Source organism: Melanostigma gelatinosum (genome assembly GCF_949748355.1).
Source record: "Melanostigma gelatinosum genome assembly, chromosome: 14".
Taxonomy (NCBI): domain Eukaryota; kingdom Metazoa; phylum Chordata; class Actinopteri; order Perciformes; family Zoarcidae; genus Melanostigma; species Melanostigma gelatinosum.
In genome coordinates, this window is record NC_136647.1 from 15,988,615 (window position 1) to 16,005,873 (window position 17,259).

General features: G+C 41.1%; 1 protein-coding gene across 1 annotated transcript in view; it reads right to left on the minus strand.

The window, feature by feature from the left end:
* The window catches only part of sez6a (seizure related 6 homolog a), a gene marked incomplete at its 3' end in the record, with an annotated part of 85,368 nt that extends 69,936 nt beyond the window's left edge, over window positions 1-15,432 (minus strand). Inside the window, exon 1 of the mRNA XM_079283506.1 lies at window positions 15,299-15,432. Within this exon, the coding sequence (XP_079139632.1) occupies window positions 15,299-15,383 (85 nt within the window). The 5' untranslated portion in view covers window positions 15,384-15,432. The remainder of the gene's footprint in view (window positions 1-15,298) is intronic.
* Window positions 15,433-17,259: the final 1,827 nt, after the last annotated feature.

Below are 17,259 nucleotides of genomic sequence, written 5' to 3' on the forward strand. Positions count from 1 at the left end.
TCTCCCGGTGTCTGACTGGGCCCCTCGGTGCTTGATGTGAGACCCAGACGGAAGGATTTTCTTCTGCGGCTCTTCTCAGCCAATCCATCTCCCCTCCTACACGTTTACCACAAAACCACCCTAATTACACACACTGAGTACACAGGCACACACGCACAAACTTTGCCCTGTCTTTCCCTTCCTTCGCTCAATCTTCCCCCGACTCCAACGGAAGCATCTCGGTCACAAGGCTTTGATCTATCTTCTGCGTGATTCTGGGCTTTCAGATCAAGGGGCGGTTTGTCTTGAAGCTCACCAAATCCTCAGACGGCCCGAGACAAAGAGCAAACATGCTGAAGTGCCTTTCCAGATCCATTTGCGTAATGGCAGAGCTGTCTGTTAGAGAGTGTGTGTGTGTGTGTGTGTGTGTGTGTGTGCGTGCGTGCGTGTGTGTGTGTGTGTGTTCGTGCATTGACCCGTTTCTGTTGTACGCCCTTGTGCCACTCCGTTCCAACAATCATTGCAGGCTTCTTTCTGCGGTAGATTATTACTATATACTCTATTTTTCTGCCTTGATGAGACGTCTAAATTGAAGAACTGAGGCTTCCCTATACCACTATTGTTCACCTCATTCCAAGTAAAGTTTCGTTGTTGAATTACTCCCTGCAAGCGAACGATCCTCACCCATATTACCATGGAAACAACAAGGTTTTCCGTTCCCCGAGGATCTATTAAAAAGCTTCTATTCTGAGGATCTATTCACAAGTCAATGAAAAGGGTGAATATGACACCTCTGTGCTTCTTCTGTCAGTGTGCTTTTGTCAATAATTTGTTCAAGGCTCTCGCCAACCCCCCCCCCCCCCACCCCCCCCCGCAATCAACCAAGAACAAAAAGGATAATATCGGGAAAAACATAAAAATAATAATAAAGAGGTGAAGAAGTGTTGTTTTTCTTTATATGCTATATAGTATATTGGACAGGCAAAGTGTTTCTTCGCAGGTTTTGTGACGATGAGGATAAAATGCCAAACAACTCAACATCAAAGATGCTCGGGCCAACCAGTTAAGGAATTACAGCTCTTTGAGATAACCGTCATTCGGTTTGATGAACTCGTGTTTGAATAGCAACAAGATACAAACTTGGTCCGTTCATATATTTCACCGTGCAAGAGAAAAAGCAATAAAGGGGCAATATAATAAAGTCAGTGGAAAAACTCGAAACAAATATTTTTCTTGTCATAAGATCATGACAACAAGTAACTTTGTCGATGCTTTAGTTTCCAACAGAATACAGTGTATTGCATTTTGCTGGTTGATGGTTATTGAGTTTCAAAACCTGTGACCATCTAACCCCTGTAGATCCTCACAGTTTGCAAGCGGTGGCATGAAGAGGAAAAAACCTTTAGAATCTGTTTGAATTTGTGCCTATAAATGTGTCCCCCGTATTTGCTTTCATAATCAGTTTGGGCATACTGGACTGTGCCCTGAAATGAAATGTGAGCTCGCAAATCCCATTGGATTATAGGGTGACAAATCCAGTTGGCTTGAAACCTCTCTTTTATCTCTACTTTCGTCTACAGTTGAGAGTAGTGAATATGAAAAAGTCCATCGTTAAGTTTATCAGAGTTAGAAATGGGGGAGAGCCCGCTCACCGATGGCAAGCGGATGTCGAGATGGAGAGCGCATGTAACAGACAATGAAAGGGTGGGCTGCAGAATAAAATTACTCCAAAACCACAGCATGACGTTTAATCCAATTTGCTCGGCAGTTGGAGCTGTGTTAAAATCACATTGTGGTTTGTCCCCTATAAAAGCCATAGGAGGGCTATATACCATCCAAATGGGCAATTCCACAACCCAAAAAGTAGAATTGCTCGACAATCTTAACAAGAGGAAGACAGATTCAAAGAGACCGAATTAGAAATCAACATGCCAGAGTAAAAACTGTCTCGACTGTGAGAAATGAAGCCTTCTTCGTTCTATATTTTTATCTTGAGATGTTAAATACTCTGGGGAAGATCATTCAAGTTATCGTTATCTGAATTTTTTTTACAGATTGGTTTTATCTGAATTTTGGAATGAGATCAGTATTAATATCTAAGACAAGATGATAGATAGAGGCTAGATTTACAACCTTGTGGTTGTATGCCTCGGTCAACCAGTCATGTTGCAGTTAGCCATCACTTAATCATTTTATTCTATTCGACGTTTGTGTGAAATTGTCATAATTAGCATTATGGCCAAAAAAGTGTGCGGCTTAGACCAACAAGTTGTTATCAGATCAACTTTGAGTGCAAGTGGACGTTTGTGCGAAATTGGAAGAAATTTCCTGAGAAATTGCGCTGGCGATAAAGGGGCCTATATGAGGTCAGTGACCCTGACCTTTGGCCACAAAAATCGAATCAGTTCATCCTTGACATTTGTGCCAAAATCATGGAAATTCCCCCCCGAGGCGTTCCTGAGAAGTTGTGTTCGTGGGAATGGAGAGACGAACAGACGTCACGGACAATCCGAAAAAATAACGCCTGCAGGCCAAGGCTGTCGACAGCACGGCGGCATAAAAATATAACAGACAGCTTAAAATCGGATAAAGCTCCCTGGAAGTCAAACTTGTATTCTCTCCATGCAACTGAAACATTAAACTAACTACAGGCTGACTTACACTACAATGTTAAGAGCTGCCTCTTCCCTCCTGTCTCTGCTTTCCCTTTCATCACTACCTCAAATGTGCATCCACATTCAGAGCGGGGCCTCCTGGAGCGGGGCCAGGGAGCGTCCCTATAGCCTCTCAGCAGAAACAGCTTTGTCAAACTCAGTTAGCCGCCTCCGAGGGGGGGGGGGGGGGGAACACCTCTTTCCACAGTAATAATCCAACTATTCACATCATGCCCTCGCCTCTGCCTCAGCCACCTCATCAATCCACACAGCAACAAAGGTAAACAGCCTCGCACCTTCCAAACAGAGGCCCGTGCTGCTTTGTTGACACAGTGTATGTGCAAAGCGCCTGCACAGTGTGAGCGACTTCGCAGGACAGACTGAGCTTCATTTACAGAAGGTAATTGCTCTGGAGCCAAGTGGTGCGCTTTTATAATGAGTTTTTTTTTTCTTTTTTTTTCCCAGTTTTGCTAGAACCTTGTCTGAATTTATTTACTCGCCAGATGAAACTGCTTTGACGGGGGCATAAAACAAGTTCAGCTAAACAACACATCACCTTCAAGCAGGACCGGTCACTGACATCGGCAGGCTATATATCGACTGTCCTCCTTATTGTGTCCGCCTAGGCATGAAATAACACTTGTCTTGTCACCATCTCTTAAGATGCGACGAAAGAAAACATTGATGAATGTTAACATTTTCCGAGGGTACGGTTTTGAGCCCTGCTGTATCGCTCTCAGGCACTCTGGATAAAAGCCTCGACCAAGTGGTGTATCTAATGTTTTCCCTAATATAAATGGAAGGGGAGAAGATTCCCCGCTACTTTGCTTTCATTCCTCTCTCCCCGTCTCTGCAACTCTGCTCTCACTGTCGCACTCTCCTTGTCAAATTGTTTATAACCTGTTAGTCGAGCCGAGGCGCAATCCTTGCCTTGAAAACACAGGATATACCCTCACAGCCGTGATCTGCATTGCTCCTCTCAATGGGAGATCTGCAACTTCGACGCCATAGTACACGTTCCTCAACCTTCCCCTGAATTCAGTGTCGAAAAAAAACGAGAAACATGTTGTTTTTTTTAAAGAAGCAATGACAAGAAAATTGGCATCACCCAGCGTGCGGAGATAATAAGAGAGAGACGCCGTGCACCGGGGAGTCTAACCCATTCATTGTTTCAACAGCTGTCCTCGCATGTTGCAAATTCAGTTTCACTCATTTTGTCTTGATGAAAAACCCAGGATGTAGCAGAACATTTCATTCACAATACAGCAATAGAAATTGAGAGAACTCAAGAAGCAAGAGTGCTTTTGAAGGAGCATGGACACCAGCATGGAAAAAAAATGCCCTTTCTTAGTATATTGTCTCTCCAAGGCTTTTCCTGATAAACATCTGGCTTTTTTTTTTTGTTCCTGCAGAACAGACTCCTCTAAAAGCAGCTCGAGATGTGTTTATGGAAAAGGGGAAAACACAGGAGGCCAGCATATAGCTCATCTGCTAATGCATTTTTTTATTTTGTTCTGGTCGTAGATTTTTATTGCATATTTGTTTTCACATTGTGATGTCGTGTTTTTGTACAGACACCATGAAGAGTAGTTTCTCCCTTGGTAGTGACTAAAGGGAATTGCGGGAACAAAATAGGAAGCTAAAATATTTCTTTCTGTAGTATTAAACCATATGGTAATACTAGGTGTGTGTGTACGTATGTGCATTGAGTTGCTCAGGCCATTTACGTCAAAAAATACAAATCGAGAGAACATTCTTTGAAACTCGTCCATTTCAAGGCAGCACGGCATGGCACAATGCCTCAGAGCTAGTTACATCTACATTCTGGTATTTATTGAGAGATGTTCTTGTTATAACATTGGCCCCCGACAGCCTATCATGTGCTTTCCTTGCTGCAGTAAAGAGACTGACCCATGATTGACCCAAAAATGTTGCGTTGACTTCAGCTGATCATAGTTTCTTCTTTTTCTTAAATAAATAAATGAATACCTCATTGGGTTAGATGATTAAAGATGGGTCCAGAGGAAGCTTAAACTGTCAGTTTACCCCACTTAAATAAATCAGGATTGTGATACGCCATTATTCGTTACATTTGACACAGAAATCAACATTAAGTCCATTGATGCGTGTTTAAAGTAATTAGCAGAGAATAGAATAATTGACGGTTCAGTTAGCAGACATTTCCACCAGAGGTTAAACTGATGTCATGGTGATGTCTGTGCCGACTGCCTTTCCTTCTTCCTCTGCTTCCGTCTCTTTCTGTGTCGATATATTCAGATTATATTATATGTTAATCATGTTATTGGAGCAGAAATCAGTTACACTTGGAGGTACTCATCTTCCTTTCAGGAGCAAAAAGCTGGTCCCTACAAGCCAAACCATTACATTCTAGAGTTGGGGAAATATGCTCATATGCTTTATGCAGTATATTTTACGAGAAGATCTATGTTTGGGTGGATTTTTAACTTCTGACGGAGCCCGGCCAGCTCTTAACCACATGCTAACATAAGCTAACTATCTCTGGGCTGCAGCTTCATAGATAGCACATAAGAGTGTTCTCAATTAAACCTCAGCAAGAAAGTGATTGTGGGAAATAAGCAGACATTCCAACTTCAAGCTGTTACTGCTAACTTTAACGATGGCTCTGTTCAAGTGTCCCAGTAAACCATGACAGTGTGACAGTGAGCCACAATGCACATTCCCAGGACCCTTAAAACTGTAGCTATGATAGAATTTAGCCATCATTCATTGTATTGTTACATGTGCTTTCCTACTGCGACATGTCAACGTCTCTGTGAAAAGAAGGCCCGTAGCCGCAGCAGTCCACCAGGCGTCGTTAGTGTGTCTCGCTGTCCTGAACACCTGTGGCTCATCTCCTTATCGGCCTTTGTGACCATCTGCCTGCATATGCACCTCATTACAACCCATTTTTTGTCAGATCGCCTTGCTGTTCCCTGTTCCCTTGTCAGTTTTTGTCTACCTGTCTGGCAGACTGGTTTTTTTTCTCCCTTCTTGCAAGTTTACAGTAAAGTTTCTGTCATATCAAGTGCCTACCTACCTCAGTCTCCTGCTTGGTGTCTGCAAAATTAGGTCCAAAAGCATGTCAACTGCTTTTTACCCTTTTCTGGAGTTGTTTTTTTTCTTGGTCGTAAATGTGAACGGTGCAAGATGCAGTTGTGATTCCACAAAGCTGCAGAGTGATGTCGCCCTCTAGGCCTGATCCTACATCTACTTACATCATTTGTACTGAATCATGAAAAGGACTCTTGTAACACCATATAAAATTACATAACATCTGGCTTCTGAGATACTACAGACGGTTCTTGTTTCTATTTCTTTAAAAAAAAAAAAGACAGCAATATTCTCCTTTTTTTTTAACGAATAATATTTATTTCAAACAAGCCACTTAACACTGTAACGTCAGCCAAGAGGTTGGTTTATTCTGCAAGGATTACACCCCTGAGGAGCTAACAAATCTATGGACAGTTAGGGTAAATAATAATCTATGACAGTAAGGATATTTTACTGTCATTCAAGATAATGTTGTACATTTAAGGGGCCAAAACTAAATCATCAAAAATAATTTATTATGAGCACATTGAGCACAACGCAATAAGATTACATATTCTACATGAGCTGGATATTATTTGGATTTTCCCCAAAAGTACCATTTATGTCAGACTGTCGATCTTAACACTTCAACGCTGTATTCTCTTCCTGAATACAGTGAATACCGTGAACATACTGTGTTAAAGGTCCAATCTTTGGCAAGGATCATCCCTACTGCCAGAATCTCCTTTCTCTGTTTGCCTTTATAATTCAGACTTAATCCATCCAAGCACAGGCTTCATAGACGGAAAGCTCCTCCCCCAAGCTGCTGAGCAACATTTAAAAACTGGCTTCTTGGGTTAATTCAAATCAAATCAAAGTCAAATGAGAATTTCGTTCCTATATTTTTGAGATTGAGAGGCTAGAATTGTCAGGATCCAGGATCCCTGTCTGACCTGTTCGGTGTTACCTCTGTTTCCCCTGATCTCCTCTCCTCATGTGTCCTGTCATTCCCCCGTTTGTTATTGTGTGCCATGTGCTCTGTGTTTGTCCTCTGCCTTCCCTCCCGACTCCGGTGGAGATTATCGGCGTGACTTTAGTTTGTTGGCCAGTTAGTCTTTGTTTTTTGTTGGTTCATTCTGTGACTGCTCCTGCACCTTTTTAAATAAAGTCTTGGCTGGAGTAAACCTGCTGTGTGCGTGCGTTTGGGTCCACTAACTACACTACCACGTAACAAGAATGATAATATATTCATACAATTTAATTATATACTCTGCCCTATGAATGTGTGGGCCGATGGGATTCAGCAAATCAGCAAAAAAACAACCAGAAGGCAACCAGGAGATGCTTCACAATGGACAATTTGCACACACACACACACACACACACACACACACACACACACACCTCTAAATACACACTGCAGACATCTTTTTCCATCCAATCATATTTTTCTCTTTTTTTTTTTAATTTTTATTTGAAACCGAAATGACAGATATAAACCACATCCATATAAATGCTATATGGACAGTAAGTAATGTTGTTTCTCAGATCTAGTGAGCTAGTTAACCATGTTCGCCATATTATATTAGCGTATTAGCATACAAATACGGACTAATTTGTTGAAATGTAAATTACAGCTGAGGCTGATGGGAATGTCAATTTGCTCATAAACCAAAGTAAAAAAAAATATTCAATATTGCCGTGACGATGGCACTCGAGGAAAAGTCAGGGCGTCACCAAAGTCATTATGATTCATCAAAAGTCAGGGCGTCACCAAAGTCATTATGATTCATCAAAAGTCAGGGCGTCACCAAAGTCATTATGATTCATCAAAAGTCAGGGCGTCACCAAAGTCATTATGATTCATCCTCTGGGGACGATGGATATCAGAACCAACATGAACAATGGTCCATACGATAGTTGAGGTCGATATTTCACTGAGAAATAAATGTAAACCTCATGACAGCACTGGTGAGAAATTCAGGGGATCACAAAAGTCAGCAGTTTTCATCCTCTGGGGCCATGAATGTCTGTACTAAATCCAATGGCAATCTATCCAATAGATGTCAGCTTGTCTTTATTACATATGTAAAGGTACTAAGCAATGAGTCATATGTTCCTGTCAATGGTATTGGCTTTTAATGCTTTTTCTTCAATAGGAAGCTATACTAAATATGTCGCTATCTTTTTCACCCACCATCGTAAAGAGATATCAGCAGCATCCAATGCATGGGCCAGCTTTTACCACGAAAAGCGATAGTCCAGCAATCAATGACATGGTCTAACAGAGCTCCAGCTGTTCCCTGCTAACTAATCCATTCTTAAGGACGGGCTTTCTCTGTAAAGGCTGCTCGCTGCTCTGACAGATGCGAACGGCCACAATGAGCTGGCTCTCCATCACCAGGAGAGAAGCGGAGGCAGAGGACCGCCTTGTAACTGACAGACAATTGCCCGACCACCCGGCAGTAGCTAGGACTGACAATGTTCGATATTTTTTGAAGATGACGGTCGATGTTCGAACCTCTGAATTATACACAAGGTCCTCTGAGACGACACTTCAATACATCTCACTACAGAGCACGAGGCTCAGGGTTACATCGCGTCCCTCTGCTCGGCGTCTGTATTGTGTGTCCTGAAGGCGTCAGCGGCGCAGAAGGCTTGGAAATGGTTGTATGCCTGTGATACTCTGCTTGGCTTTAGCCAGCGGTGCATGCACTGCAAGAATCCAATGTTTTGGGTGATCTCATGATCAGCTTGCAGTACTTACAATCAAGACAGATGTTGCGTGAGAAGCAGCTGAGCTGCAACTACACATGCAATGTGTTCCCCCGGCTTTCTGCAGACTTTCTTCGCCTATGTTTGTCTTTGACTATTTTCAATTACTCATGGAGCTACTATCCCCTTCCTTGATCTATCCACAACATTGTTATCTTTCGCTGCTACTTATAATATGTGTACTCATCCTGATGAATTCAATTACATATTTTCAGAGGAAATTACTGTGGGGGTGGCTCAGCCTGCCAGAGGTCAGCACTAACTGTGAATACTAAAACTACTCCCCCCAACACATTACACAGCCTATTACCTGCTGCTTTTCACCCAGCGCTCTGCGACCCCGCTTAAGCCTTCCCACAGCCACAGATGAAATGCCTTCTAGATGGAATGTGGCGTGGAGAAGAGGGGAAGAGAGCCGGAGCTGTCCCCAAGCCTAATCGTTTCAGAGAGCCATCCCCGCTGCAGCTGCAAAACACGCCAGTCCTTATTAGAGAGGTGTGTGCAAGGCCAGGCAGAGCGTGAGAGGTGTGGAAAGGAGGCCTGGCCTGGGGGAGGCAAACCATGCCGACTCTTTTGTCAGTGGACGACTGGTGGGATCGATAAGGCTAAAGGCAAAGTAGGTAGAAGTAACCCAGCGATGTAGTGCCTTGACAAACTGGTAGACATTGCTTCATTTAGGGTTTTTTGTTCTAGAGGGGAGCTCTTCACTTGGAATAAATTAAATGTGTATGCCCCTCCGGTTTTTTTCCAGAGTCCATTGCCCTCCCTGCTGGAAGTCCAGCCCCAGTCCTCTGCTCTGGTTGGGAGATTTCATAAGTGGAGCGGCTCCGGGTGCCTGCCTCCGATCCCGAGGAAATTCCTCTCCTTTGCCGAGGGTACATGTTGACATTTTCATTGTAAACTTGTTAACTTTAAATCTCTGAAGAGATGATTGTGTTGAGCCAAAACACAGGCCTGTTGGAGAAAACCTCTCACATAATTATCGAAACGCAACAACCGATTTCAGGTCTATCCAAACTGTCGACGTAATAAAATGGGAACTGGGTGAACTGCTTTCAAGAAGAAGAAAAAAATGAAGCTTTTTTCTTTCTCTCTGCATTGTTCTATGTTTAAATGCTGTACTGGACTATGCATTTTTTGTGACATATGTCAATATTGTACAAAAACAATCAGAGTAGCTATTCCAGAATAAGTCACCCTGAATATGATTTCTTTCTTTTTTTTGAAAAATTGGAAATTTAGTTGTCTCAAGTCGTTCCTGCTTCGTTGCACGCTTTCATAAATACTCACTCAACATTGAGTGCTATTTTGTAAGTATAACTGCATATAATATATTGTCTTACACACTGCATGCATAACAGACTCAAATTGACCTGGGATAAGACCTGGAGCAAATAAGTCGATTAAATGTACAAAAATCTAATTGCGTTGCTTAAATTGTAATACTCTTGAGGTATTTTCTCATTTATTTATAATGAAATGAAGAACTTGAACCCATTCTTGCTTTATTGGTTAATTGTCAAATAGCCAATATTGTTATTTCTTGTTACTTTTGATGGTGACCATGTTGTCAGTGTTGATGGTATTTTATTCAGAGATTTGAAAAATATAGTGTGTGCAGGAAGTGTGCGTGCGTAAATATACAGAATGCTAACAAAGCAATTATATTAGGGAAAAATGAAAAAGCCTATTTACATGTTTTCAGTGCTGGAGAACAGAATACATTTAGTTAATTAGTTCGCTTACCACAAAACAAGGACACTAATATGCCAAACGAATGCCAACCACTCATCTCTGAGTCTCCCTTAAGATAAAATGACAAGCAACATGTTAAATAAAACAGGGAGGACCTGACAAAGAAACTGATGATAAAAATACTTATTTCACTATTCATACAACATAGCTGGTTGCCCTCATTTTTAAAGCTGATGCGGCATTTTGACCACACAACAAGGATATGAGGAAAATAAATAAACCAACCACTTTACCGCTCTCCACATCGGAATTTGAATACTGAACTGCAGATTGAGCTGAAGTACAGCCTGATTTAGTGAATGCACCAGGCTTTATTTTCTATAGGGCAAAACCAGCTGTTGGAGACCCATTCCAAGAAAAGCTGTGATGATATCCAAAAAAGATCCTTGCAAAAATACTCCCTTCCTTCCACAAACAAAGCTCCACACTTTAGAGGAAGAGAATATATGAGGCAATGACTCAAATTAGAATGCATAGAACATTCTCACGGAGCGAGAGAGAGAGAGAGGCATTTGCACATGAAGAGTTGAAAATGAGTCGCATTCAGCCAAGCTGTGAGCTCCACCTAGGAGGCAGTGAAAGAGACGGAGACGGGCACAGAGAGGGGCTGAGGCAGGCAGGCGCCAAGCCTTGAAGAGGGGCATTCTGGCATAATGACTCTCATTTACCATTGACAGGCCTTGGGAAAGTTAAACTAATTATGACAGCACACAGATGCTGAATAGCCCTTGATGAAGTTAATCACTGGCAATCCAACAAACAGGTGTTGAATAATTCCAGTTACCACCCCTGGAACTATAGGATGTTGAGATTTTTCAAGCGCATCGCTCAAAGGCAGCAATCTAATCGAAAGCATTGTCGTCTTATTCGCACCATCCGAGCTCATTTCATGACCGTTTGTGAATACAAACAACATCTCCAGTGCTGGAAAACAGAAAGCTGGTGTCGTAAACCTCAAATTAACTTGATGACATTGTGGTGACAGGTGTCAAAACAAAAGCGGGTCGGCAGAAATGTTCACCCTCTAAATGACGATGGTGCCGTTTAATATGCACCTCTTCCAACAATAACCTTTAATCAAGTCCAATACAGCATCACAGTAGAGTTTTAGTCTAAAGAAGAAGAAGAGATCTCCACGTGAACTGGATGCAACGTTGCTGTTTTATACAAGCTAACTTGCCATATGTTTTAACAATGAATACCATTTATATATTAAAACTAATACAGAATTGACAATACACATTCCTTCAACAAACAGTGGCGTGCCAAAGAGTGCTCTGTCAACCAAGTTGAGATCGTAACTCATTTTAATGAGCTGCAGGATACATAAAACATCCCTTTCTCCAACTCCCCGATGGCTACAGATCATTGTTAACAGGCGGAGATAATGTGTAAGCATAAAGATAATAGGCTCAGCTGAATCTCATCACTTTGCGGAAAACTTCAAGTGCCGCACCGAGGCCAGCGAAAACTCTGCACACTGAATGGATGCATGATTATCTATTAATTATGTGTCCGTTTTTATCAGACATACTCATTTGAATAATTTTACAAAATTGAAATTATTGTTGAGCTGCTTTGTAACAAATGAATTGTAAACGAGCATATGAACCACTGTGAGAGATTTTTAACTGAACGTAGATTCAGTGGTGAGGAATGTTTCTGCACAGCATCTGGGCAGACAGACACATGGCATGTTCCTTTGAATATGTTTTGATATGATTTCTAACAGTGCTGTTAAAATAATAGCAGTTTCAGCTGATTACATGCTTTTGAATCTGAGTGAAAATTTGATTGATACCTTTTATGACAACTTAAAGCTGTTGCCTTCAGGTTGTCTATTCCAGCAAATGTCCATAACAAGTTCTGTCACTTTGTCGCTCGGAGATTCCCATGGATATAATTAAAGGCCTGTAAGCGTTCTCATGTTAAGTATTACTTGTTGCAATTTGGTAATTGCAGCGGAATACTGTTGCTGGGTGCTGTGCATGGGCAGCTCTGTTTTTTCACACGACACACAGCGCACCATTTTATTTAATTTATTAATATTCATGAATAGATATTTGTCTTTATTTTATTCATGATGTGAGACAGATTCTACCCCAGTGTACAGATGGAACACATAACTAAATTTCAGAGTGACAAACCACTTGACTGAAATGTAAGGAAATCATGCAAACTGCATACAATTCCATTCCATTTCCACAAAACATCAACAAAGGCTGGAGGAGAAAATACCTCATGAAAAGTCTGGTGCAGACTTATGGGCCGTCCATTTAATCATCTTAAAGTAAAGATGTACATAAAGCAATGAGAGACTCTGATCAGAATTCTAATGATCCTCTTTGAAACAGTTTTTATATCTCTCTGTCTCCCTGAATGACCTCTTATTAATGGGGAAACAAATTAAAGGGATAGAAGCCTTGACCAATTAATTTGAAAAGCAACATTATTTGTTACAACCATGAACTCTGTGCCTACAGACCTGTTAATCATTTTTCTTTTAATGAATGAGTGGGTAATTATTTTCTGCATGCTTGAATTTCCCTTTGTCATTTCAATGTTTTGCTTTCTATTTGATGCTTACCAAATGAAAGACATAACCGCTGCTCAAAATGTTGTTGAAGAACAGGTCACGCTTTGCAAGGAATGTTTTTATACGTAGATATATATAATATGTAAAATGTCTTCAATCCATCTGTTTTCACATTTATTACTGAATAACAGTTGGAAGCCAATACAATCTCGTATTATTTCTGCAAAACAAGAAAGAAAAATACATGATAATTTTCTTTGCAAATAGAAAGCATCAGGAGCAATGAACTAACCCAGCAGTTGGAGAAATAATCAGTCGCTTAGAATTTTGATGACCCAGACAATAAATAGTAAGCTACATTTAATACTGAAAATAGCATGTTCTCTACACAATGCTGTAAAAGTGCACACTACAGATGGGAAACTAATGTCACAGACTGCCAAAATGCTGCATGCTCTCATGACAGGGAAATGGATGGGCGTTTGTATTCCCTGCTCAGTAACCGACTGAAGCGTGTCAACAACAGGCATGTGCCACAAATGAGAGAAAATCAGACCCTCACTGCTCGTCTAAGCGTTCAAAACTTCTGACGATGTCAACATCAAAACCACAAGAATCAAAAGTTCAGATGGCCAGCCTTTGAGAATGGACTAAAGCGTGAGCATTTGCTGGCTAAGCAATGGCAAAGAATTCACTAATGGAAGCTGTTCAATTTTATTTTGCTCTCAAAACAAATAGTGCACTGTGCATTTTTCCCCTCCCTAGAGTTTTGAGCGGTGAGCGAGCGGTGCAGGTGTGTTCTTGGTATGTGTGCATTTACACAAAAAAATGCATTCATCTTCTACTTATAAGCACTCCTGTAGAGTGTGTGTTTACTCAAAGAAGTTCATCAAACATTTATACAACATGAAAAGTCTTCTGAGGGTGTTGTGCTGTACCATGAACACCTAGATTTCCAATTTGCTTGTGCAAGGTTCTGAAATTCTTTGTTGAAGCGACGCAGCACCTTTCCTCCTCTAGATATCCATCAGCAGATGTTTTGTTGATCGAGTAAAATGTTGTTTCAGGCGCTGGTCCAGGATTGGTTTTGCTTGGGCTGATATGCAATGACTGAAACAGCCCAGGCAATGTGAATTCATTTTCACAATTATTGCATTGTTTAGTTATCACTTGTCCCTAGATGTGTTCATTTACTCAACCTAAAGGACTGTGTTGCAGTATTATGAGATACTTACATTCTCTGATGATGTGTTGTGCATTTTCTGACCTGTGCATAGAGAAGGTGTTATTTTGACTATATATTCAACCTGTAATCCCGCTCAGATAAATAAGTACAGATTTAAATATTATTCTGCACATTGTATTCGTTGCTATCCTGCTGGACAAACTCTATCTGCACGCACTACCTTGCAGGTGGCTCATGTCTATGTCAAACTGCATGAGAAAGAGCTAGGTGATGTAGATCACCACACATAGGGGGGGGGGGGGAGGATGGTAAAACTGTGCAGACAAGATGATACGCAGGTAGACCGACAGCTTGCATAGTTAGAATGATAAAGAGAGGGCAGAGGCACAATAGAGAAATAATTAGGACGCCGCTTCCCACGGGCACTCAACTGTGTCAAACAGCTTGGTCAATAATCTTCAGCAATTCCTGAGGATTAGAGTCTTATTACTGAGCACCGTCTGTCACACAGACCTCGATGCCCCAAACAAGTCACTTCCTGACTGTTTACTCCGGGCTTCAACACATACATAAACATCTCACTGAGAACATTCATCACATTAGATTCAATACGGTTCAAAATAGTTTTGAGTGTGTGAACTTTTACTTGTGGCCAAACGTGTGTTTGTTTGTGTGTGCGTGTGTGTGTATGTATGTGTGTGCAGGTGCGTCGTTATAGCACTCTAAAGAGGTTCTGTAAGTTGTTGACAGTAAACCATTATGTAACTGACTGTTAAACACATATTAGCCAGTGGCAAAATGTGAGGATCTATAACTTCTAATGAGCTACACTCTGTGTGCAGTAAGGAAATACTTGGAGGCTGATTTATATATTTATATATATATATATAAATATATATATATATATTTATATATATATATATATATATATTTTTTTTTATATATATATATATTTTTCTTCTTCTTTTTTATATATATATATATATATATATATATTAAAAAAAAAATATATATATATATATATATATATTTATATATGCTGCCTGCTTCTTATTTAATATTTAAGTTATTTCTGTAGTTTAAAGAAATTCGTAGCAGCCTAAAATGTGTGCGGATAATTAATTAAACCAGCAATGCTGTGGTTTCTTGCGCTTGATGGTGAAGAATTAAACAAAGACATTTTAAATTCAATATCAAATGGCTCATCGTGCAAGCGCCTGCCACATACACACTTGTAGATCTGATCGCGGTGAACCTGGTGTCATTGCCCAGCACTCGGCTCTGCCGTCGCCTCGTATAGTTTGACAAAAGGAAGTGCACGGAACAATCCCCACAAAGTGCGTGTGAGACCCAAGTTCTTACCTTGTCCATGTATGTCGGCCACGGCGGCGGCGAGGACCAAAACCGCGAAGAGGGTCTTCAATTGACAGTCTTGTCTCATACACATGTCTACTAAAGTGGAGGTCGCTCTTCGCGTAGCTACAGAACACGTCCTTGTGTTTGGGAAAGAATACTTCCAGGGCTTAAGAAAAAAACAAGGAAAGCGAGAAATTCAAGCGTGCGCAAAACATAAACTGAGCCGCGCGATTCGCCGTGGCACTTCCGCTGTAATTCGCAGCGCGAAGACAGTCGATCAAGTGAAATGCAGAGGTCTCTTTATAATTTGGACGCTCAGTAAGCGGATTCCTGTCTCTCTCTCTGTGAGCAGTCGGCACATGGAGAGACGAGGCAGCGAGCCGAGGCTTCAGCACCGCGGACAGCTCCTAGCGTCGGCTGAGGGAACAGCCTCCTCGAAGTTAGTTGTTGGAGTTCAAATGCTGTGCTCTCTGCATGTCCTTTACATCCTCCGAGTTATTTTTAAGAGCGCAGTCATCGTTTACATATTTATTTTTAACCATTTATCTCAACTATTTCCATCAACAGTCAGAATCAGGTTCAAATCTACAGAATATTAGATTATTCGATTTTTTATTTTTTTAGGTTTACCAATCTAGTGCGGCTGGTGTGGCTCACTTATAATATGCACCAACAAACTGTGTGCTCATATGTTTTATACTGATCTATTTTTTTGTATTCTGCTTTATATCCTTTACACCACGAGACTCATTGAGACCAGCTGTTCAAGAGACACGTGCACAAGAGAAGGTATTCAGTGTGAGCATGGTCAACAATCACGGTTTTACACATTCAAAAAAACAAACATTTACAAGTAGCACTCGAAGTGCTTGAGAATAAAAACTGTATATATTTTTTCCCAAAGCTCTGTTTGAGCATATTAATAAAGTCAAAATCATAAAGCACCAGCATTACAATAAAAGTGTTTAGGCTACTGTGATGTGAGCAGATAATATGTAGATTTGGTTTTGTTGGGGGGGGGGGGGGGGGGGAGCTTAGTACATAATGTACATGTAACGCTCGTCTTTCAAGAGGACCAGCCCGGCTTTTCATAAGGTGAGTGAGTAGTTTATCATTTGTAATAAAGTGCACTGGAGGGAGGGAGAGACATGCATGTGTACAAAATCCCCATAAAAGACAGAATGCTAGATTCCAACTAGTAGAAGAAAAAGTAGAATTTTTTTTAGTAGCATTTTTTTAATATTCAGCAATTACATTTTTCCAGTCAGGAGTTCCACATCATAAAGTGAATCTGTTATCCAGCCAGACGCATACATTTTTGTAATATTTGTATTCATTTGACTGCCACTGCCCATAGATTGCATTACTTTTAAGTTCTGATCCTACATCCTCACCATTCTGCCAATGAGTCAGGACAGCAGATTCTTCTTTTTTCTTTTCTTTTTTGAGACCCATACCCAGTAAAGCAGACCCTGCTGTGCATGACTAACCCTGAGGTGAGACAGTCCTGAGGTGCTGTAAATAATCATACCATGCGCTGAGTCTCTTAAGTCACTTTTTTTATGTCCCTTTTCGAGTTTGGGTGTACGTTTCAGGGCCGTATCTATTTACCGGTGATGCCTGTCTGCCCAGTGCTTGCAGGAAAGCTCTACTTTAATGAAGAAAGTGGGGTTCCTAAAGTGGTTACTGCGGACAGAGCACAACCAGTAAATACAGTATTTGGTAAGTGTAGCGGCAAGAGGCAAAACTGTGACAAATTATTAGTATTAGTCTCGCCTGTAGGCAGACAGTTACCTAACCGAAGCAACGAGCAAGACGTCAAACTCCTACAAGCCCTGAGGGTTGCTGTTGTGTGCTTGACCTCTGACCTCCCTGTGGAGACGAAGCAAGTGAAAAGGTCGATACATTATTACGTCACTGTTCTTGTCGTTAATCAGAAGAAGGTCAGTCATTATAGATGCTCTTAG